Source organism: Cottoperca gobio, chromosome 4, assembly GCF_900634415.1.
Source record: "Cottoperca gobio chromosome 4, fCotGob3.1, whole genome shotgun sequence".
Taxonomy (NCBI): Eukaryota; Metazoa; Chordata; class Actinopteri; order Perciformes; family Bovichtidae; genus Cottoperca; species Cottoperca gobio.
The window spans coordinates 22,433,196-22,459,126 of NC_041358.1; the positions used below are offsets into that span (position 1 = coordinate 22,433,196).

Below are 25,931 nucleotides of genomic sequence, written 5' to 3' on the forward strand. Positions count from 1 at the left end.
TTGTACATGCAGTCAACAGAACCTGAGTGATGTGTGTGTGTGTGTGTGTTTCTCTAGGCTGGAACAGGAAAGCCACCACTGGTGTCTCTCTTTCTGTCTGGAGTATGTTAAACAAAGCTGAATGCATGTCATACATAGACATATCTGTAGGGCAGCGCTCTTAGCTTTTCCATTTTTTCCCCATGACTTCTAAAACCAGCTCTTTGATATTCTTGCTATTGAGTAAACTGGTAGCAGTTAGACCTCTTTTGAATACAGTATTACATTGATTTGCAGATGTACCAATGCATTTTGTGGACAGTAAAAGCGGTCCTTGTATCCCAAAATGACTCTCGAAGAAATGCAGACATGAAGATCAAGAGGCCAATTTGTCAAAAAGCCATTGTATATTTTTGAGCACACAAGGCAAGTTTTGCATCTTGTTTTGGACCCTTTAGTTACACAACCTTTACAGACATTTAAAAGTCTTAAGTCTAGAGAACTGCTTATCACAGTTTCAGTTGTTCCACTGACCACACGAGCTCCACTTAGGAACCCCGTCAAAACTGATGTTAAAAACGCCTCTGACAATATTACTTAGTGAGACCCAGGTTGACTTTTCTTGACAACTGTGCTGAAATTATATTTGCAAATGCCATTTTGAGAAATATTAAAAGAGAGTATACATTTTCATTGTATTTACATTTTTATAGTTGTGGGGTCAAACGAAAATGATTGTGTCATGTTTGTCTAGGCCACAGACAGCCAAGTCTAGCCTATCCATTACCAACTGTTCAAAGCTAATCATAGCAGCATAGCCAGTCGAGCAACCTCCTGACGGGCTAGCCTTCATGTCGTGCCAAGTCTGAGTAAAGCAAGCCATGGACTGCGTTCTGCTTACAAGCCTTGCGGAATTTTCCAATGTTTTCATATGTTCTGGAAAATAAAAGGATGTCATCTCAAGTGTCCCAGCTAGCAGCCGAATGACGGGGCTAGTTCAAAGAACTGTTCGGCTAGTTGTTTATGGAGGAGAGCTTGAAAACTTCCACTGAGTTGACTATTGGAAACTAACAAGATTAAAAGACTCTAGGATCCACAAGGTACTGCTAGCGAAAAAATCTATCTGGCAAATTTAGATTCTGGTTCAAGTGTAAAAAGTAATAAGAGAACAGAGGAAAGAGCCAGAAAACAAAAGAGAAGAAGTGAGATTTCAGTTTATATGTATTTGAGGAGGATGCCAAGAGGAAGTCACCCACAGAATGGTGCCATGAGGATGAGTTGGCATTCATAGAAGCATGTCTCTGTAGTATAAACCTGTATCTTGAATTGAAAAAAGACTAAGAACTGACATGAAAAAAAACATGGCAGGCTTCTGAAAAGGATTTGTGATTGTGAAATTAACATAAGAAACAAAAGGAAACAAAAAATACTCCGTCTCAAACTACGTGTGTGTGTGTGTGTGTGTGTAGTTGTGTGAAAAACTAATTGCGTGTGTGAGCCTGCATTCTCAGTGCTGAGAAAAGTGGGTGTGAGGGGAGTCTTGACGCAAGATGACGTCTCAGAATATGTAGAAATTTCAACACACCACACAACACTTGCAACAGGGGCAAATGCTGTCATTTGTTACAAACACATGCAACATGGCCTAGAGAAGAACTGAGAATGTTAATAAATGCAGTGAGTGAAATAATGCAACTGTGTCAATTGTCCATAACTCTAAAGAACACTAGCTGCATACAGTTAAGAAGATTATATTGTCTATAGAGGACAAAAACATAAACTTATGCAGATCTTTTTTTCTTTCCTCTGCTAGCTGATGATTGGACCCGTTAGTCTTGAGTACAGTCTCATCATGATATCCATGCTACAGCCTAAACTGAAATTCAAAGTGAAGGTTCTCAGTGTAGTCTGAAAACAACATTTCATTCCATCCTATTTTTACTTGCTCTAGTGACAAACAAATACTAGATAACGAGAAGGTTTGCAGTTGTATGAAACATCTCACGTGTATATTCACAGGTTCCTGTATTACATCAAATAACCTAGCTCTCTTTTGTCTTGTGTGTGATACACACACACACACACACACACACACACACACACACACACACACACACACACACACACACACACTTTCACACCTGTGGTCGGCGTACTACTATCACGCTGTGACTCAGGATGGTGGGCTCATTGCCCGTAAGTTGCTGATTTGCAAGCATCAACTGCAAACTGGGTGTGGTATTTTACTCTTTTACAACCATGGGCACAGTGGCAAGGACAAGTCGACCAAACTTTCACATTATGAGATTTATGTGTTGGCTGGCTGTATGATTCAACTAAACTGAAAAGCACCCCTTAAAAAAAAAAACCGTTAAAACTCAATATTTACTCAGTTGCTCTCCCTGAGGTTTCTTCCATTTTTCCCCCTTTAATTTTGGGGTTTCTTTTAGGAAGTTTTTCCTTGTGCGATGCGAGGGTCTAAGGACAGAGGGTGTCGTAACCTGTACAGTCTGTAAAGCACACTGAGACAAATGTATAATATACATTACATTATATAATATATATTGGGCTACACAAATAAATTTGATTTGAATGTGAGTCCCACTTTGGGGGAGGAAACGGGTTCGGTGGCCTAAAACTATTTCCATTACACAAGTCAAACAGAGTAATGAGTCATCCCACCTAAAGGGCAAAAGCGATAAACAAGCAACAATAAGTTAAATTCTTTGAAAGTATTGACTCGTTTCAAAAATATATTGAGCACTTCTACGGCATCTTGTATCCTGGATGAATTGTTTTTAACGGCCAGTAATAATTAGCTAGAATATCACCTTGTTGCGTTTTCACCTAGCACTACCCCGAGTTATTCCACTGTTGCAATTATACCTGCAAGATCAAGACGGCAACCTTTAATGTATAATTCCAGCACAAGCAATCCTGCATTTCTGGCATCCATGCTCTATTTTCTCTTCCCCCGTTGACTCCACCACTCATCATCAGTAACCCCCCTCACCATCTCATGTTTATTCACTTCCCGTAAGCTGCATGCCTAGGTCATGCTTGAGGTTTAACGTAACGCCAAGAAACTGACAACATGTGCCCACCAAGAGGCTGCCATGCGGCACACCTGGCCTTAAAGGATATTCTCATAATTGTGGAAGTCTTTCTTAAAGAAAATAGGACATTTGCAGTAAAAAGACTGTAGCTTTGGAAGAAACCAGGCAATGCAGACTACTCAAGCTTAGATTAGATTCAGATAAACTTTAAAATACAGTTTTGCACAGAAAGGGGACTGTCAATTTTGTTCCCTCCATCTCATAGATTGGAAGCGCTTTAGGAAGATAACTCTAAACACCCAGTATCAACAGGAGAAAAGAAACATCTTTCAGTGTTCATATGAGCATCTGGCTTTTTAAAAGATGATCATTTTGTTAGGAAAATTGCAAACCTATCCTTGAAGGGTGTCGAACAGAATTTGTGACAAAGTGGTAAAATACACACTGATAATGATATTGATGTATGTATGCTAACTATATATGTTGTGGACAATGACTTCCCAGTATGCTTGTTGGTAAGAAACTAGCAGAAGCAAATGGGTTACAGGATAAAGGCTACGTAGCCTGAGCTAATGTCAGAAAGGACTACAAAAATAAACTGCCCAAATTCAGTCTGCTGTGTACTTTTTCATGTAACAAAAACAAAAAAAACATTTTAAAAGCATAACAGACTTGAAACTGCTGATTGTGTAATTTCTCTAACTTCTGTGAGGGAAAAAATGCTTACGTGGTGAGATGAGCCAATAAACGTAATCAGAAATTCAGTGGAAATGGACTGAGCAAGCCTTGCACTAATAAAGACATTAGACTGATCTGAGCTTCAATTCTACCGACACTTGGTGGTCTTTTAAATGACAAATAAAAATAACAATGCGCAGTACAACAATGGCCATTTAATAGCCATCCAGTAAACAGACAAGAGTGCTATTTAGCATGACAAGATATCAGATTCTCTCACTTACTGGAAGACAGCAAGGAGTGAGGAAGACAATCATTTGTCATAGTTCCTGGCTGGGAAAGATACCAAAACAGATATTCACAGCCTGAGTTGCTACTTTGCCAACTTTCAATAGTGAGCCCAAATCCTAAATCTATATTATCCTCTTTCAATAAACAGCAGACGGGTAACGGTTGTATGCAGTTAATAAATAAGGAGAGTACATTATTGTTTTCTGTAACAGGAATTAAGTCTAATGAAGATTTCTAGTGTAAAGAAAATAAGTCTATGACGTGGCTCAGTCTTTGTTCAGGAAACCAGCCTTGGTAAACACTGAGAAACTCATTTAAAACCTTTTTTGAAATAGATTTTCATACAGTTTACTATAGGTCTGTAACCTGCCACCTGATTTTAAAATAAGTGTTTTGATTTGTATTCTAATAACAGATCAATTCAAGTGTAGGCCAAGCTCTAGACAGAACATGCAGAGTTAAGAAAAATCACTTGCAATCGGTGTTCTGATAACACGGATGTATTTTCAAAATTCATTCAAGGGAGTTAAAATGAAAAATAAAACATAAGTGGGTAATGAAATGCTTACTGGTCATATCTAGAAATTCCTTGATAAGAAGGACAATACAGCTCTTCACACAAGCAGCTTTCAGTTTGTCACAATTGCTTATCAACAGTTTTCAATAAAATAACAACAAGTCTTAAAACAGACTTGAATCAGCGTAATATATACAAAAAAGAAGCAAACAGTACCAGTACCTTGGGAAGCGGTCGTCCCAGCTGTGAATACAATTTAGTCCAGAGCTGCATGAGCGACATGGGTCCAAATTCTGCAGTATGGGGGGTAAAATACACACACACACTCCTGCTTCACCTTGAATCCCTGAAAGAGACAGCCTCTTCCATGTGTTGGTCAAAGTGTTGTATTCACCTTACAGCTGGTGCACTCCCACCCAACAGTGGACTCTCACTAGCCCTTTCACAGTTCCTCTCTGGTTCAACACACACATCTGTCACTACCGCAGGTACGCTCTAGGCAATGAGCTCACACATACAAACTCTGTTCCTCTCACAGACAGAGACACGGGCAAATCTAACACATGCTTCCTGCTTCAACAGGACAGTCAGGTATTTGCATAGAGGGCTTAGTCATAGTGATTGTGGACTAGTTCCTCAGAGCTCGAAAAGGTGGTTGGAGAGCGAGTGAGAGCGCAGCGGAGGGGAGGGGAGAAGAGGGAGGGAGGAGGGAGGAGCTTTCAGGAAATGATGCTTTTGTTGGTAAGTGACTAGAGTTACTGGCAGTCGGGCCCATTTTACTGTACATGGTGTAACTCAACCGCATTTGTAGTGTAAACAGTATTGCGCTGTGGACCTGGCCGCTCCTCACACCCCGCTGCTTACCGCTATGTTTAATGGCCCTGGACCACTATTTAATGATTATTATATTTAGAGACAGACTCCCAGCCTGGCTGCTTGTCTTAATTCATACTCTGCTTTTTGTCTTTCTATTTGTCTGCACAGGCTCAAATTCAAGGCTGCTTTTCTGAAAATGATTGCTGATTAATATAATGATATGCAATAGGGGTGTAGGGATATACCGGTATTGACTATAACTTAAAATTAAAATAAATTATTAATTACATGTTAATAACACACATACAATTATGTCTTGAAAATAGTCCAGCACCTCGTGGTCTCGCTTTGTCTTCCTCCCCCAACATCACAGACAAACGTGTAAATCTTTTGCCTTTGACAAAACGCACAATAAATAAGGTTAAAGATGAATTTGATTGATAATATTTATTTATTTTCAAATGTATAATTCTGAGAATGCAGGTGTAGTTCCCAGGAGATTTAACTTTCAAGTTAGGCTTTCAAAACATGTAGCCGTTAATTCAGCTGTTGTGTTAATAAACATTGAAAGAGATTTGACAGCCATATTTATAGTTTTTCAATAGACCTATGCTAAAAAGAATTCTAGACAGCTTAATGAATAAGAAGGCAGCTGAAGTGGTCAACAATGTATTAACAGGTTAAGTGCAAGCTGCAAGTTTGCTTATTCAAAGGGTCCATCAGGCGTCAGCCACTGCTTCTATCTGTGCACAATTGTACACAAATACATCATCATTATCAATGGTCATTCCCTGTTACTGGAACAAGGACGGATTGTTGAAAAAAGAATATTCTGGGAATCTAATGTCAAGTGAGTTATTTCAACAAATCCAAGAGGCTGATCAAAGACAGTTTTGTAACACTCGTTTTTCTGCAACTTCAACAGTTTAATGGGCCATCAATGAGTAAATTGTTATTTGAAAAACAGAAATGAGATGATTTATCTCCTTCACGAAAGGAATTGAGGGGACCACTCAGCTTCCAGGAATAAGAGATCTCAAGTCAGCATGGTAAGGCACTGTAATGTCCATGTCTGCTGGACTGGAGGGGAGTCAGACTCTCAGAGACTGAGTGGCGCCTGTCCATGCTGTCATCATAGTGTGAGTGGGAATCCTCAGAATAATGTGTAAGTGTGTGTGTTAGTGGGGCATAGATGGTCAACAGGGAGGGATGAATCATTTATGAGCTTCTTTTGAATACTCAAAAAAAAACCTTATTGCATCACAGCCTAAAGAAGGAAGGACCCATGCTCGCTTTCACAAACAACACAAACAGCTGTCGTACAGACACTTCGACATGCAGTCTCATCATCACATGTACATACTTACACACATGCAGGCCAGTTAGAGGTTGACCCATCCATAGCTAATCTAAAACTAAAAGATGGAACACAAACTCCCAAAAGGAAGACAGTGCACCTATTAACCCAAATTAAACTTTACCTTCCTCCTTTAAACTAGAACATTTGACAGTACAGTACAGTACAGGTCATTTAGCAGATGCTCTTATCCAGAGTGACTTACTACTAACTACAAGGACAGTCCCCCTGGAGCAACTGGAGGTTGAGTACCTTGCTCAAGGGCACAATGGTGGCATGAGAGTATTAGATCATCGTACAAGGAAGTACCTAAAACCCACCAACTGATTTATAATAAATAAACAGCAGACGGGTAAGTCTATTCCTTCTCTGAAATAAAGTTCAATGGAGATTTCTAGTGTAAAAATAGAAAGTCTACAATGTGGCTCAGTCTTTGTTCAGGAATGAACCTTTTTGGAAATTGCTTTTCATACAGACTATAGGTCTGTAACGTGCCACCTCATTTTAAAATAAGTGTTTTTATTTGTATTCTAATAACAGATCAAATCAAGTGTAGGCCAAGCTCATACAGAGTTAAGAAAAATCACTTGTCCGCCTACATTAGAGTTCTCATAACACAGATGTATTTTCAAACTTCATTCAAGGAAGTAAAAATGTAAAAAGACACAGCCATAAGTGGGTAATGAAATGCTTACTGGTCATATCTAGACATTCCTTGATAAGAAGGTCAATACAACTCTTCACACAAGCAGCTTTCAGTTTGTCACAATTGCTTATCAACAGTTTTCAATAAAATAACATTCAAGTCTTAAAACAGACTTGAATCAGCGTAATATATACAAAAAAGAAGCAAACAGTACCAGTACCTTGGGAAACGGTCGTCCCAGCTGTGAATGCAATTTAGTCCAGAATAATTTATATCACTATTGGTTGTCGGATGTAGTAAGTCAAGAAAAACAAGATAATATTGTATGCCAGTATAATAATATCCAGAGACAGGGTAGCTTCAGAGTGAAACAAATAATTGCTTTTTATTATTCAATGTAACTGGACATTTCTAGTTTTTTTTAAATATTTCCTTGTAATTCCACATGGTACATTTAGAATTGTTAGAAGGAAATTTAATAATAATAGTAATTATGGATCAGCTATAGGGTCTGTGGAGTTGCAAATGTTCAAAAGTAAATGCATGATTGGAGCGCAACCCTGGGCTGAGTGGACCTTCTGCAGCCTGTCTCCGTGGTTAGCGTTTTTCAACCTAGTTTGACACTAATTGGGGTTTCTCTATGTGGAGATGCATGTTCTTCTTATGCATATGTAGGTTCTGAGGCTCTCCCACTTGAAATACATATACAGTATGTTAGGGATATACAGTTAGAATGGGTTAAAGGGTGAAGACATATTCACGGTTTAGGGAAAGACGTATGTAGCAAATAAAGCTTTACCACATAAAGCAAAATTGAGTTGTAAAAGCAGAAAGTGCACTGTGGACATGAGTATGTGTGTGTAATAGTGAGGGGAGCAGCGGCAAGAAAGAATGAGAGCAAGTAAAGAGACTTACACAGTGAATGTCTTTAAACGTGCCTTACTTACATGTGTATGTACAGTATATGTAACGTGTACAGTGTGTGTGTGTGTGTGTGTGTGTGTGTTAATCTGTGTGCTTGCAGAGTGATTGAGGTTAGCCAGAGTGGTTAGTGAATGAGTTCTTTTTTTTTTCTGTTTTCCAGTAAGTCTTGTTTTTATTCTGGTGCTCTGCATAAAAGTTCACATACTCCACCTACTGACCCAACCATAAACAGGTGTGCACATTTCACTGTGGCAAAGTGACAATTCTCAAGGTTTTATTTTTATGCTATTGGTAACATTTTGTGCAGGCTAATTCTCGCTCTATTTTTTTTATTACTGCCAGTGTGTGCACAGTCAGCAAGGTTGGAGTTATCAGAGTTCTTTTTATTAAACATAAGTGACGTTTCAGCCTGCCATGAACTCTTGTACAGACTTAAGATTAATGTAGATCAGTAAATATGACGAAGCCTCATTTTGGTTTTGTCAAAGTTTCCACTGTTGTTTTGATAATGTTTTATTTTAGGGGCTCCTTAGTTTCCCAGTAACTCCCAAGAGAGATTTAATGTGTAACTGTCTAGTTCCATTTAATCTGTAAAATATAAATATCTACAAAACAGAAAATATAAATGTTTATCACTATACAGCTGGTGGACATTTATTATTTACTTATGACGTGCATGAAAAACTTAAAAATTAATTTTCTACATTATGATTGATTTGATGCCTCTTAAAGAAAAACTACGTAGGTTAACAGTGGAAGTTTCTATTTCTATATATACACACTTTCTGAAGCACAATTCAATTGTCAAGATTAAATAAATGTTACTGAAATTGTGAGACGCCAAATTCATCCACATCATTGTACACTGGCCATGTTCCATTTATCATCTACATCAGGGGTGTCAAACTCATTTTAGTTCAGGGGCCACATGCAGCACAATTTGATCTCAAGTGGGCCGGACCAGTAACATCACAGCATAATAACCTATAAATAATGACAACTCCAAATTTTCCCCTTGGTTTTAGTGCAAAAAAGTACAAGTACATTCTGAAAATGTTCAAATTTGATCTTTTTACAAAACATTATGAACAACCTGAAATTTTCTTTAGAAAAAAAGGTGCAATTTCAACAATAGTAAGCCTCAGTTTATCATTTACACATGTGCATTACAACTTACAGATCACAGTGTATCTACAAAGGCACTTCGTCACAGGTATCTGGAACAGTATTTGACTTTATAATCAAAACAACTCATTTTTACACTTTGCAAAGTCATCCCGCGGGCCGGATTGGACTCTCTGGCGGGCCGGTTTTGGCCCCCGGGCCGCATGTTTGACACCCCTGATCTACATCTACATATGTTGTAATTGACTGGTAATCTAAGGAGGATATCATGTCTCAAATGGGAGTCTATTAAGTCTAATACAAACAAACATTTGGCTCTAGAGATAGATATCCTGTCCACATGCTCCAACAGTGTGCTTCCTTACAACATGAGGATATTCCAGCAGAGCTCTGGTCAACTGCATAAACAAACTGCAACAACGCAAACCGACTTCACTAATGACTTTACAGCTGTGACTGAAACAAGGACATGGCTATGATAACATGGTAGTCACCTGACAAACTAAACAATCCCATCCCCAATTCCACCCAGTCACACCGACTGAACGTCTTCTGTACCGTCATGGTTCAACAGTGCAAAGAAAAACAAGAAATCCTGCTTTCTGATTATGGACAGAGAATGGGCATGGTCAGCAAGTCATGGCGATGGTGGGAAAGAATGTCGAGGATGAAAAAGGGGTCTGAGTGTTTGGTGGTGGAATTAGTCATGATGACCCCGTGACTTACATTTTCTCTGCATGCCTCACATGGTAGGGAGTGTCAAAAAACAGAACGAACAGCTGAGAAAGCACAACACGGGGCGAAAACGTCTCTCTCTCTCTCTCTCTCTCTCTCTCTCTCTCTCTCTCTCTCTCAGGCACCATAACATTCCACGTCTCCACAGTCGGAAAAAACAAACTTGCAGCTCATGAATGCACCAAGGAGCTCATTTAAACTAAACCACATAGAAATGACAACTGTGAAGGCATACGTTTCTCAATATGTAGACAGATGAGTAGATCCGACATGTAATACGTCATCATAAATCCTTGTAATTACTTGTAAGGAAGAAAGCTATAGCCAGACGGGCTAAAACAGGCAGATGGGAGTAGGGAAACCCCACGTGAATCACAAAAAAATTCATACCAGTACGCCTATGCACGTGATCAGGATGACAAATCACTTTCTTGTATAGAACAGCCTTCATGTGTAGTCTTTGTTCTTGAAATCCCCCCAGTTTAAAATAATAATACAAAACATTTTCAAATAACTTCAAGCATTCTCTTTTTTCATCATCCACACACCTGGACACAAACGTAAAGTTTTTGCTAAGCAGTTTATGTTACCACCAGAGAGTTTTAGGAATTTGATTCCTACTAGGGGGTTAATAAAGTACAACTAAATCTGAATATGAGCATCAAAAGCTTGCAAACTACTGACACGAGATGGAAATATCCTATGATTTTTATTTACTGAAAGATACCCTTGATGTAAAAATGAGTCAACACTCCTATCCATAACTTGCAAAGGTTTCTGTACCAGCCACATTATAATTTGCATCTAACTCAAATTTGACTAAAGTTGATTAAATAAACTCTAAAATACAGCTTTAAACATTTATCAAACCCTCCTGCTGTAAGACTCTGAAGCCTCCAGAGACAAAACAACTCAACTGAGCTGTTGCACACAGCAGGTTAGGAAAACACATCCCCCTCATGCCAAATTTGATCATTGTAGTATTTAGTGATGTATATAATAAATGGTATTGCCGTGTGCATTAGAATTAATTAAAATGTAAAAGGTATTACATTAAATGCAGTATTGTGAATGCTGCGTGTATACATGTATTCAATAAAATTACAACCTGCAAGAAAAACTAGCACTTTTGCTCCCGATCTGCTGGGTTTCATTATTCTACAATGTGCATAGTGCTTTTATTTATAGAAAATGTACTCATCCCTGTGCTTTGAACAAGAAATGCATACGGCCACACGTGGAGATATAAAATCCAGGTCGACAGCGGTTTAAACTGATACTATAAGAACAGTTTGTAATAAAATCAGTGAAAAGCCTTGAAAATGCATAATCAGGGTAAGAAATGCCTTTTCTCTTGCTATCACACCTCAGCCCATCCCTCATTATTTACTGCTTTGGCCTCATGTTGAACCAAGAAAAACCCAGATGGCTATGTCCTCTCTCCTTTCAGACAGGCTAATCATAAGGGGAATACTGCCAGTCTGCTTGGTAACCCATGACTGCCCTTCTTTAAAACTCATCATCATAGCATATTTTTTAATATGGTTGCATAATGGCACTCATCAGCTCAACCCAAAAAGGCCTCAGATTAGAAACTCACTGGCCTGTGTCATTACAATGAGCTCCTATTCATATCATTGTAACTATAAAGGACCTGGCTGGACAGACACACAAGTGCACAGAAATAGAAAATGCAAATGACGCATAGTAATTACCTGGACTGGTGAGGTAAGTACATGAGTGAGTTGAAGCCTGCAGCTTTACTTTGCCACTGACGTCTAACAATTATGCGTCCTGAAATGAACGCTGTCGTTTTATAGTTGTATCTCCCCGGGTTAGGGATAATCCCAAAGACACTCAAATTATTCACTTCAAAATTTCTTTGTCTCTTTGTGACTTCAAATTTCAAAGTGATTCTGGATTTACCCAACAGTGTTTTCTGAAGATGCAGTGTGGAAGTGTAGAAGAATGTTAAATTACAGTGTCTTATTAATGACATGCCTTGACAGGAATGGGGCAGGTGCTGCTGCAGTCGTCTAGACAACACTAGCCTTTAATCAGGCTGCTCTATGGTAAATTAGGCAGAGCTGAGTACACATGAAACACAGGATGAAAGAAGTGGGTGGGAGGCAAGGTCCTTCCCTCTGATACGCAAGTAAGAGAGGGAGCAGGACAGATGGATAGAGCAAGAGAAAAAGAAAAACTAGAATGCATCAAACAGTGTTTTCATATTGGCTCTTGTAAGCTCTACAATCTGTCAGTGTTACTTTGATGCTAATATAACTATGCCAACATGTACAACAGATATATGAAACAAACCGGGGGGAAGTCTCCATTCCTAGGGAGGTTGAGGCCGGAAAAGTCGACGTCATGGAATCCCGAGTACATGTCCATGTGCACATCTGGAGTGGTGGTGGTAGTACTGCTGTTCAAGTGGTATTGCCTGGAGGGGAAAGAAGATGGTTAGTTTGTTTAACAGCTTCTTCTCCAAGTAAAACTGACACATGCGGTTTTTCTTCACCCTCATACAGTTACACAAATGTACACCTTACAGCTGCCAAGCCTATTGTATTACTGTGTAATAAGCAGCTCCGGTGGAGGAATGGAAGGGGCACTGAAAAGCATCTCATGTGATCAAGAGGTCAAGTATCACTGGCAGAACAGAGGATGTTTTCTGAAGACGGTAACCTAGTGCTGTAATACATAAATACGATGATCTAACTACCACATCACATCATGTTTTCAGCAATTCCAACATACCACACAAACGTACCAGGTGAAAACACTTTCAGTTTAGTTTGAAGCCAAATGTCTGAAAATGTAATTGTGGAATGGACTGATACCAATGGAGTGAAGCAATACACTTTTGTATCTTTCTAAAAATCTAAGGTGTTCAAAGCCAACGAAAGTAGCAACTTCAACTTTCAAAGATACAAGCTGGATAATAGAAACACGTATATCAAGTCAGACAGGCAGAGAGAGTTAGAGGTTTAAATAAAGTGTGAGAGAGAGAGCGAGTGCAAGGGTTAGAGCACGACGTCTACAGAAAGTCAAAGAATGGAGAAAAATAACCGCTCCTACCCGCTTTGAGGATCAAAGGTCCAACTTTCACTAGTACCAACCATTCTCCTTGAGCCCACTAATTATAGAGGAAGGTCAAAAGACCTTGTATTCCAAACATGAGATATATTCGGTTTCTTGTTGAGTTCAAGTCATCATAAAGTAACATCCCACTTCGCCAACAGTGGAGGACATTCATTGAAAACGAAAGCAAAACTAAACCTTTGTTAAGGGGAACTGTAACCTTACCCTCCCACGTTCCTCTCAGCCAATCATGCTCCAGGGCTCGGGCTCAGAGGGATTGAGCTTGGCCAAAGCTATTCACAGGATTTGGCTCTGGGCCTTCAACCATGGGCCAGAGGTCAGTGAGACTGATTTATTTAAATTCAAAACACACCTAGATTATACAAGGGCAGCCTTTAGTCAGTGTATAGATCGTGTGCATGTGACGTCACGCTTATTTCCCAACCCGTAAGTCAACCATGTTGGTTGATATACACAACCAAGACGGCGCTAGTTCACAGTGTGAGTTGCTGGAACGCTCCGTAATTTTCTTTGTGTTTAAACGTCTAAGACTGAAAGAAAATGCCAATCGTGTGCGCAGTGTATAATTGTGGTCATAACGCTACTCGTGACCCAGAGAAACGGTTCTTTAGATTTCCTAAAATCATCAAAAACAACGATCTACAAAAGAGGGATGAATTGCTTAACAGACTTAAACAGGACTAAGATGTATTGATAAAGAGATTAAAATCAAGAGCCCATTGTTAGTGCTTTTGTGAGTTAAGAAAAAGTGCGAATTTCCTCATTGTTTTTTAATTTTTAAATATAAACACAGTTTGTGTTTTAGGGTGGATTTTTAGTTTTGGATTGACATTTTAATGCAAATTTTACAAGGGCATGAACTTAATACTTTTAACTCCAACTTCTAAGAAACTGTTCTTACAATTTTGAAAAGAGCAACAAACAAGTAAAAAAAAAGGCCCTTTATTTAATTTTTAAAAATATAATATAAATATACAATATGGGCTAATAGCCTATACGGTCATTTAAAATTCACTGTGATGAATCATAATCCCATAAAAATAATAATCAACAGTATAATGCTCCTTTCCATAGAAAGGCATGTTATAGTCAACTAGACACGCTGAGACTATAAAGTTAAAAATGACACACCCACCGATAACAAACTGCTCCGATTCCATGGAAGAACTCTTCATTAAAACACAATGAGGAGGTCTAACTCTCATGCTATCAACAGTGTGCATTGCAATAAGTGAACGTTGACTTATCGCACTGGGAAACACTGCAAGCAGCATCAACAGTGAATAACAAACTGAAAGCAGGCAGAAAAAAAGGTTTAGTCTATAGTAAGGAAATAATGTTCAGTATCAAGATACATAATGTGGTCCTATTCCATAGAGCCATGTTAATCTTAAATGTGCACAATCTGAGCCTTCATGATAACTTAAGAGTTAGTCATAGGCAATAGGAAATAAACAAAACCTAAAAATAGAAGCAGATTTGTAGTTTCTTATTCTCCTGCTGTAAACAAACAGCCAGACTCAGCTGTGTGGAATGACCTAAGAATCACAAACTGTCAGTCGGAGGGTTTGTGATTCCTACCCCAGGGGACCAGGGATCCACGTGTCCTTGGGCAAGATACTGAACCCCAAATTGCTCCCGATGGCATAGCAAACACCTTGTATGGTAGCCTATGGCTGTTTGAAGTTGGAAAAGTGCTATATATGTAAAGGCAGTCCATTACTGTTGTTTGCTAAAAAGATTAAAAACACTGGGCCTAATTTTCCCTCTTTAAATTGTTTATTTAAAAAGATAATGAAAATAAGAGAGAACAGGAAAACACAACATATTTTAAATAGTTAATTAACATAACAAACAGTGTAGACCTTTTTACTGCATTATACTTTTTTGGTTTCCATGTAAAATGCAAACATTGTCTGTAAGTAGTAGACAGGTAAATATTTCTCATTGTGAAAATGTGGGCAAAATGCTGACTTTCAGCTTTGAGGGTGTCAACATCCAGAAGACCAGGTGACACCAGGAGAGGTGTGTGAGATTGGTAGGAGGAAATAGTCCTGAGGCAGTTATTAATGAAGATTAATACATTATAATTAATTTAATTGATCTACATTTGTTCGTGTGGAAACATACAGAAGAATTAATCATAACTGTCAAGTTTGATGTTCACATAAGCACATTGGTTTCTGTGGTTGTTATTAAACTAATTATGAAAATATTATTATTATTATTATTAATAATGATAATAATAATAATAAATTAAATATATATAGCACCCTTTAAAATACAGGGAAATCTCAGGGTGCTTAAGTTTGGTTCTGGTCCAACCAAAGCATTCAGATGGTTGGAAAGGGAGTCAGTAGGGTAAAGGTAAGGCCATCAGCAAAGGATACTAGCTTGTATTGGATAACCTGACAGGTGGTAGTCACAATCACCCATCAATATTACTGTGTCCCTGACATTAATTCCATAAATCAGAATAATCTTTTTTTCCTGTTTTATCATCTGCTGGTGGAAGAACGTAGAATGAAAGTGGAAAGAAAGGCAATATATGTATAAATGGATTTGTGTTATTTTACAGAGGTTTATATGGGTGTGCCAATAAAGTGACACAATGCTAAAGAACACAGGTGGGTTTGGATGTCGAGCTGTTCTGAGCAGGCGGGCAGGGGACCATGCAAGACACAGTTACCCTTGGCACCAATATTGCAGTGCACGGCTTGATTGACAACGACACACCCTCTTCTGTGTCTCTCCTCCCACTGTGGCAGGACAGAGCGGCACTCCTCGCTGTGCGCCAACACCAAAATAGAGCCCTATGTCAGAACTTCTTAAGTTTTTGAAACCTGTCACCCTATATTCTAAGTCCCAAAAGTCTTAGATCATATGGAATTAGCAATATATTTGTCTTGGAACATGAATATATGAAGTGGCCCCATGTGAAAAACCATTGTATCATGCAACACAAGAAGTGATACCCATAGAAAATAACCACGTCCTCTTTGCCTGAACAGAAAGTGAACGTCAGTTATAGTAAATACTTCCTTTCAGAAGGCTAATGTATTGGATTGACTTAAGCTGTGCAGAAGTTGCCGTTATGATGTTTTCTATGCTCTGTAAACTGTAAGTGTTGTGACCTATAATGACATGTTCTGCTAACTCTACATAGTCTGAGTCTCACTGACATTTGTATCACTACTACTAAGAAAGGTTTCTGGTGTGTAGAGGTGAGTCAGTGCATCAATAAGTGCAGACAGAGCACTGGCCCATTCACATTTTTTCCTCACTGGTGCCATGTGATCTATTCACTCCTCTGCTTGTTCTCAATGGCCATGTTAGAAGACAACTACTGTACAGGCTTTCAAGTTCAAATCAATTAAAGCATGACTGTATGGTGCCATGCGACGGCGGCTCATGTAGATGCAGCTGCTGGTAGCTCCTATGAACTCGCTACATTTTTGTTATAATTTGCTGTCCTTTATTACTGGAGCACGTATGGCATTTGACATTTAACAGACCTCACGCAGGACTGCGGTGAGACAAGAGGATGCAGACTGTTTATATCAATGATGCTTGGTGCTCAAACATAGTCAGTTAGTCAGTTGATGGATAAGGTTTCCCTAATGTCCAATTGTTAATGTGAAGTTGCTAGCCATATTATCTACCCATATAATAGTTTTGTTGCTGCTGTTTACGTTTCTCCTGATGCAAATTTAAAAGAATGCACTACGCCTACAGGAATGCACTACTATTTTTATTTTATTGTGCCGTCATGTTTTTCTTGTCTAGCAAATAGGCTACCACTCATTGTGCAACCCTGTGTTGCATAATGACAAGAATTGATCCTTGAATCCCCAGTGCAAGTCAGTCTTACTTAGCAGCAGTCTGTAGATCATAGAAGAAAAGAGACGCGAATGCAGGATCATGTGAAAAAGGACCTGGCTGAATATCAGAAAAACTGAACGGAGTAAAGAAAACAGAACTACGAAGAGACGCGATAGCTGAAGCTTTAAGCTTGGTCAAATGTTTTTTCTTTTTCTAAACCACAGACACCTCATGATTTTGATCAAAAATGTCTGTACATTATAAGATGGAGAGTGAGATGAGAGTCTTGTAAAACCAGCTTGATGTCAGAAAACTGAGTGAACCTGAAAACCACAGACTGTGCGCTCTCACGTCATCTGCTGCTTGAACTTTCAAAGAAACACTGCACAGCAATAACAATACAAAACACCACTACTTGAACAAACACTTCCTGAGCTGTGTTTAGTACCACGCAGGTTTGTTGATGACTAAATCCAAGTCAGTTTTGACTCCGAGATCATGAAATCTTGTCTTTAAAATAAGAAGTCTTTATTGTATGTAGACACTTGACAGTTATCAGGGTTAGACATTCTGACACAAGAAAAGAAACCTGTAACTGTGCTACATTATTGACAGTTACTGCCCAGCCGTAATGCAGACATACCTTTAACGCAGTTAAAACCTGCTCTTTGCTGTTCAGACACTGCTACACACCAGAACTATGCAACTCAGCAAGTCAGACCAGCATCCAAACACTGTTTAACCGAAGCTGTGTAAGAAAATGGTGACCACTTCAGATAAACAGCTCAGCTGCATCTTTAAACCTCATTGATAGTGTATTGTCAAAAGGTATTTAGGTGCACAGCAATCATGTGGCTCGACGGATGCCTTGTAGACACAGACAAGCATTGCATCTGCTCTGCTACATGGCCGGCATAGTCAAGATGTTGCACAGCCTTTGAATTACACACTCTCTCACGCACATACACCTTATGTGGGAGGAAAGAGACAAACATTTCTCATTTAGCGGTGAGGTCATTAAAACAGAGCCGAGTTTCAAGATGTTGAGATTAACCCCCGTAGTAAGGGTGACACAGGGCCACCCGCTACAGGAAATTAAGGAGGTCTGATAAAAGAAACCATCCCCAATGACGTCAGCTGGTGCTTTAATGTCAGGTTAAAAGTGATGTAGTCACCTAATTGTGTTAGGTAACTTCAGGTATCAGGAATGCATTATTAGGATCCAATAATATCTAATAATTAATCCACATAAGAAGTGTCTGAATACATTTTAGGCCCTGTTCAAACACTTTAAACCTTCAAGTATTTCATAGAATGGATAAAACGTTTTTCCTTTAGGGTTAGCACAGAATTACAGTGAAGCCACATTTATTTATGCAGAGCATCGAGGGGGTCGACGTGGAGGTGGTCAGGATCTATACATATCTAGGGCTGCAGTTGGACGACAAGCTGGACTGGACTGCAAACATGGACACTATTCATAAGAAAGGGCAGAGTCGGATGTATTTCTGAGAAGGCTGGGTTCCTTCAAAATCTGCAAAAAACTGCTGTTGATGTTCTACCAGTCTGTGGTGGCCAGCGCTCTCTTCTATGCTGTGGTGTGTTGGGGAGGTAGCAGCAAGAAGAGGGACGCTGGACAGCTGGACAGACTGGTGAGGAGGGCTGGCTCTGTAGTGGGCACAGAGCTGGACTCCCTGGCAGAGAGAAGGACCCTTGATAAACTGTCATCCATCCTGGACAACGCCCACCACCCTCTGCACAGCACATTCACCCGGCAGAGGAGCGTGTTCAGCGGCAGACTGCTGTCCCTGTCCTGCTCCACAGACTGCTGTCCCTGTCCTGCTCCACAGACTGCTGTCCCTGTCCTGCTCCACAGACTGCTGTCCCTGTCCTGCTCCACAGACTGCTGTCCCTGTCCTGCTACACAGACTGCTGTCCCTGTCCTGCTCCACAGACTGCTGTCCCTGTTCTGCTCCACAGACTGCTGTCCTGTCCTGCTCCACAGACTGCTGTCCCTGTCTGCTCCACAGACTGCTGTCCCTGTCCTGCTCCACAGACTGCTGTCCCTGTCCTGCTCACAGACTGCTGTCCCTGTCCTGCTACACAGACTGCTGTCCCTGTCCTGCTCCACAGACTGCTGTCCCTGTCCTGCTCCACAGACTGCTGTCCCTGTCCTGCTCCACAGACAGGCTCAACAACTCTTTTGTCCCCCTGGCCATAAGACTGTACAACTCCTCTTGGTGATGGCCGGGGGATTCAGATTCAATTCAATTTCAAATCAGCCTGCACTTTTACTTTTACTTTGTATTAATAACAGTTTTATTGTATTTATAACACTTTATCACTTAGTTTGACTTTTTATTTTATTTTAAGTCTTATTTGTACTGTACATTTGTAATGGCGGAAGGGGGGGGGGGGTAGATGGGTAATGTTGTATGTCATGTTTTAAGCTACTGGATACCTGAATTTCCCTTGGGATAAATAAAGTATCTATCTATCAAATTGATCACTGGACACAAACATAGCTTCAAATTTACTCAATTAAGAGTGAAGAGGCATCATTCATATTCCAGTTGAAGCAACTTATTTTTGAACATTTCTAAATATCTAGAGACTTTTATATCTTATATTACTCCTATGGTAAAACTTTCTTTCAAAGAACACAGACACACCTCTGAATGTATGGCATCGGTCCTGTATAACATTAACATTTTACCTTGGTAACTAAAAATGTGTGTCCTTTTAAGAAGTACTAAAGTAAGGGGGAGTGTGTTTGTTTGCCATGTGGATGTGACATTCACACGCTATGACGCAAGAGTCAAATATAAACACCATTAGCAAAATATTCACAAGACATCCTCGACACAAAACACCACACTCATAATAACTGTGTAATACTTGAGACTCCCGGGACTAATGGTCATTTTCTTAGCTCATGTGGGCAGCATCTGAGGGTTGTTATTGCCCAATGTCAACAGTTTGCAGCCCTCAATCTAAAAGGGCATTGCCTGCGGGTATTTGTTGTGGAGCATTCCCAGCCACCACTTATGAATTAGTGTATAGTGCGAAAAGTAACTTCAAAATTAATGTCACTTGTCATGTTTTCAGCTGATATACCGTCATTCCCAGCTCCTGCTGTTGTCAAACTGATTTGTGTTTGTAGTAACTTACTGGTTTCCAGATTGCATAGGGCAGTGTATGTTGTATCCAGGCTGCTCAGAGTAGGATCCCCAGGAACCAGAGGAGGCATATATTGAACTCTAAAACAGAACAAAATAAAAATCTGTCACGTTACGAAGAAAACATTAAATATAACACTAAACATCTGTAGAGCAATAGAACTGTCTCTCACAATGTAAAACAAAAAGTGGGTTCTATGTGTTAACCACTTCTGTTATGAATGTTTTGGTTAATTTAACAGCAATAATGACCATGTTATGTTCAGTGCAAGACAATACTATCATCACCGCCACCTCAGTGTGAACTATGTATAGCAACATCAAACCACATCTTCAGAATTACACACCACATGTAGTCAGTGCAACTGTATAAGCCTTTAAACGGTCAGTTCAGCCATATTTCCTCTTCTTATCCGTTTCAGTTTTATAAGCCGAGGTTTTGGGACATTCTCTGGAATTTCTATCGCTACGCAATTACAGTGGAGGTAAATGGAATTTTATTAGTGAGACTGTAGGGACAATTTCTTTGGTAGAGATCGCTTACAATTAAAACTGAAACTGACTTTATCCACATGTCATTTTTCAATACTGTGAGCACCAAAAAACAAACAAATATATAACATTCCCCTAAATACTGAAGTGACAGTAAACATCTCAGAGAACGTATCATTTCAAAATAAAACATTAAACCAAACAATGTTGACACCTGGAGTTTGGGTGACGTCAAACTTTTACATTGGAATTCGTGCCTGGCCATTAATACCACAAGTAGGACCACTTCCTTTCTAGATGACTGTTCTGCAGAAGTCACATACACCAGTGCTCAGATTAGTGCTTGAACTACCGATTATTTTCCTTATGATTAATAAAACGATCGTTCTTTTCAATTAATTGATAATCGTTTAGTCTTTGAAACATCAAAGAATTGTAGAAAAAACCTAATTTGAGAGGCTGGAATCAGAGATTATAGGAATTGTCTCACAATTTGTGCTTGGAAAATTACTGAAACATTTATCGGTTATCAAAATAGTTTGCGTCTTTAGGTTTAAGTGGAAAGGTCCATTACGTTCAACCTAGTTTGATTTTGTCAGTCAATTAACCCTGTTGTATCCAACACTCATGTGTAAAAATGCTTTGTTCTGTATGTATTACATTACACAACATGCAATTAATACATTTAGGGTTTATACATTTAGTATTTTGGGATTGAGCCCTAACACTATTCAGAATTTCTTTTATATTTTCAACAAAATTCTACAAATACCCTATAGAAAAAGAAAGAGGTAAATTAAACTATCACAGGAATTTATCTGACTTCTATAAAAGTGAGCTTAGCAAAAAAGAGAGTGATAATTAAATAATATAATAGATAGATAATTAAATGTGTATACATTTGTATTTGTACATGTGTATACGTACAGGCACATGGACAGGACTACAAGAAAAAAAACAACCTATGCAAGTTAAATAAATGCAAATAAAATCCCATAGCATACCTCGGTGTTAGGGGAGGCCACAGAGAACAAGCTGCTGTCCAGCTGAGGGCCTTCTGGATGCAGGTAGTTCTCCCCGTCCATGGCCAGCGCTGAGGGGAGGGTGGGCATCAGACCAGAGCTTCACACATGACCACCAGCTGACTAAGGCTATGTACCCTCCGACCACCACCCACGCACTGGCTGTGTCCCAGATATTACTTCTAACAAGGGAAAATGCTTTCCATGACCTGAGGAAGAAGTGGAAGGATGTAAAGGAGAGGGAGAGAAGGGCAAAGAGACATTAGAAGGGTTGCAGGGAATTTGTTCCAGCAAACATAGTGATAAATAAGGCATCAAACTTCTGGTGTATAAAAGCAGGCGGAAATAGTAATTGAATGTATATGAATTTATAATGTAAAAAAAGGAGATTAGTCAAATAATTGGCCCTTCTTCTCAAGAATGATTGTAGTTGCCTTGTTCACACCAAACTGAATTTGGATCTTATTCATAATGCAGTGAGCTTATACGTATTGATTAACAGCCCTTATTAGCTGGTTGTCATCGGACATCACTGAAGGTTCAACAATCACCAGAGGACCAATTAAAATTCCGGCAGGAGGTCCACAGAGCAAACGGGCTGAAATGCAGAGGAACAGGCCTATTCTCAGTTATAGCATCTGATATGTTGAGAGCCGTGAGGAGGCAATCCCTAGATCATAGATATGCTGTGAATTCCGAGTAGAGCCCCTTTAAAGATTTTTTTGGGGGGCTTCTTTTGCCTTTATTATAGTAAAGCCCGAGATAGACAGGAAAGGGGAAGACCTGCAGCAAAGAGCCACAAGTTGGATTAGAACCCAGGCCGCTGCTAAGGACCTTCGTGCACTAAAGATGTACACAATTATTAATTTTCAAAATAAAATGTCATCAGGGCGCACTAGATACTAGTCTATATAGCACTAGCTGCTGTGTTTGTGTGCATGTTTTACAGCTCAAGCTGTTTGTCCCCAATATAATGACTGGTTAAACTGGATAGACCAGACTGTCTGGACACGGGTAGAAGGTTTCCTGCAATGTCAACAAGCTCCCCGCTCTGGACTCTCCCTTCTTATACACACACACAGTTTAGAAATTAAAACCTATATATAAACAGACATTAATAAGCAGGGGGGAGATGCACTGGTGTTTACAAATACTATGATTTGTATGATGTTATAGTTATTCTATAATGTACATTTAAAATACAGAATTCCCTCTTTAATCCGTCTGAATAAATTAGACACACTGCTTTAGAATTGGCAAACGGACCACGATGACCTACTTTCTTCTGATGTGGTGTCATAATATACAATTATGTGTATGAAGTCAGCTTTAGCACACTATCACAATATGTAATTAGACAATAGATCTGTTACTCTGAAGTATATGGAAACACAAATTGTAAACTACTGATTCTAAATGCATTATGTGGGCAAACATATACAGTATATACAAAAATAATAATAATTCTATGTTACTTTCAGGCTGAAAACCTAACAAATATTCCACAAATCTCACAATTTTGACTGCTGAATCAATCCAATCTCTCAGCGCACCACAATGCACGTCTGTGTAACGTCAGTAACACTCCCCTGACCCAAACTAATCAAGCTGTTACCTTCCTTCCCCACTCCCTTCCTTCATTCCTCCCTCTAGTGTTCCCCCAATCTGGAGCATAGACCTGACGTGTTCACTGGAGACAAAGCTGAGGTAATAAATCCTAATAGAGTTCATGAGGGTCTAAATAAGAGAGCCTTTGTGTGTCTGAGTGTGTGCATGTGAGTGTGTGTGAGAGACCTAACCTAACATATTCACCACTCGCCTAGCCAATACACACAAAGGGAAGCCATTTTACTCTTATGCTGCCTGTTTGATACCGTCTGGATATGGGTGAAGAAAATGTGCAAAGAACCAACTGGCAACATTTCTAAGCAGGAGGTCTTAAGCAAAAGGATATCAGATATTTGTTTAATATGTATGGACAGCTTTCAGCTGCTGAGGTCCAGATCAAGGCAGTGGAAGGGAAACCAGGCAGCTCGGGACAGTCAGGGAGTGTGTATCGAGAGCCTTGAGAGCCCTTTGGTGTTGCAGAATTGTACTCAATGCAACACCCTAAGGAGGCTTATAGCTTGGATGCATCAAGTGTTCTTAAGCCTCTTGCCAGTTCATCTGGGTCAAAGATCTTTATATATTCCTATAACCCTTTCAGCCCAACATGACGCGGGTCAAATGTCACTCTGTATAGGTCAATGTGCAGTATCCGAGCTGGGTTCACGACCCTCCTTTAATCTGGCTTTACCCGAGTGTAACATATTTATGAAACTACTGTAAAAACAAAACAAAAAAAAGAGCATAGAGAGGAGTGAAGATAGTGAAGAGAAGAGAAAGTGTGCATGTATGTGGGTAAGTTAGAGAGAGAAACTCTAACACAGAATGACAGATAAAGTAACAAAATTAGTCTATTGAATTTTTTGGTTCAGCAGTGACGCATAAGAAACTCTAGTTGACGGCTCAAGTCTCTGAAAGATAACATCCAGGGATTATTCTGTGACAGCAGTCTGTCAGATTCAGTCGAGTAAAGCTCATTTCAGAAATATATGCATACAGTGCATGTGAAAGCCAGAATATGTAAATTCCCAGTAATACAGTAGTAGTGGTAGAAGCATTAATAATAGTGGTATACATTCCTCAGCTGCCAGAATAATTTAATCCATAAGTGTGACAGTTGAAAACAAACTAGTTCTCCTGATAAGCCTGAGCAGACAGGCGCTGTCATTCCATCCCTGTAGCCACGTCACCCAGTAGCATGCTAGTTACTGTCTCTTAGCAACAGAAAAATGTCTGTCATTTTCTGTCCCCTGTTAGCCAACCCCCACCCCTCCAGCAAGCCTCTGAGGATAATCGATACTGATCATTGTAAGAGTGGTCCCACATATCTCTTTCCTGTAAGGCCTCTCATTACAGGAAAACAGCTAAACCCCCTACTACTCCTAACCACCATGGAGAGGAAGAGGGAGGTGATGAAGAAAGCTATCAGTAGGGGGAAGAGGGTTGGAGATATGAGAGAAAGAAAACATACAGAACAAAGCATGCCCACTGCAGCACAAGGAGTTCATTAATCAAAAGGCAGCACATACATAAGTAAGAATTTATAAACCCTGCCTGGTTATTTAAGAATGTCTCTTTTTGTCAATATCTGGATTTATAGTGTGTATCAAGACTGCTAAGCAAAATGTGTATGTCCTGTATGCTGAAAAGGATATGGCCATTTAAAACTAAAACAACAAACAAAACCTTTGTTATAAAGCCGTACGGAGAGAAAGACTATTTTGCAGTGTAATCTGTTAAATCTGTTAATTACTTCAAAGGTTACTGCTGGTTTTTGTACAACCCCCTCCCATGTGTGTCTCCCTCAATCTCTCTCTGTGGGTGGCCTGGCACAAAAGCTAACTGCAGGGAAATTAGGCCATTTCAAGTGCAGGGATTTTAAAATCTTTAAAAAATGAAGCCTGTGCACAATGCACTGAACATGCCAAAATGCACAGACTGACTTATTTGGGCAGAAGGACAGCAAACATGGAGATTTAGTGACATTAGAAACAGTATTTCCAGCGATGTGGCCAGTTGGTTCCCTTTGACTGTGTGAGTCACTGTGTTTGTCTGTCAGCCAGACAGAGGTAACAAGCAGCATGCCTCTGTCACTTCAAAAACACAAGATGTGCATTTATATGATTACAGCACCCAACATGTGCTGCAAGTACGTGAGGTGAGAGGTAAAATTCAGTATGCGGTAGGAAGGACTGCCTGCTTTTATGCTGGTGGACTTAAGTGAGTATCAGTGGTGGCCAGAGCACATGGGGATCATCCAGGGAAGTGTGACTTCCTTAAGCTGCTAAATCACGATTAACGCTCACGAGGAGAACAACCACCCTGCCTGGCGCGTGTGCCATTTCACTCACAAATACGTGTTGTGGAGTGTTGATATATAAATCATACTTCAACACACACACACACAACATTGTTTGTGTATTTGCACGTAAAATGGATTAAGGCTGTTTATCTGGTTGTGTACAAGAATTAATTATTTTACCCCATAGCCATTTAGGTGATAAAGTTGAAAAACAAATGCAGTGTTAAGTGTAATGCTAAAAAGGAAATGTATGACAGGGATAAACCACTGAATTGCTGTT

At 39.6% G+C, this 25,931-nt stretch overlaps 1 protein-coding gene across 4 annotated transcripts in view; it reads right to left on the reverse strand.

Moving 5' to 3' along the window:
* Positions 1–25,931, reverse strand: part of sbno2b (strawberry notch homolog 2b) — a 59,369-nt gene that overhangs the window by 24,602 nt on the left and 8,836 nt on the right. For 2 of the 4 annotated variants that reach the window (XM_029429070.1, XM_029429069.1), the window contains exons 2-4: positions 21,727–21,953; positions 20,223–20,311; positions 12,444–12,567 (exon numbers count right to left, since the gene is read on the reverse strand). In XM_029429070.1, the coding sequence (XP_029284930.1) occupies positions 12,444–12,567; positions 20,223–20,311; positions 21,727–21,834 (321 nt within the window). In that variant the 5' untranslated portion in view covers positions 21,835–21,953. Of the gene's footprint in view, positions 1–4,743; positions 5,154–12,443; positions 12,568–13,205; positions 13,314–20,222; positions 20,312–21,726; positions 21,954–25,931 lie in introns of those variants that run through there. The other 2 variants (XM_029429072.1, XM_029429073.1) reach the window with 2 other exon arrangements.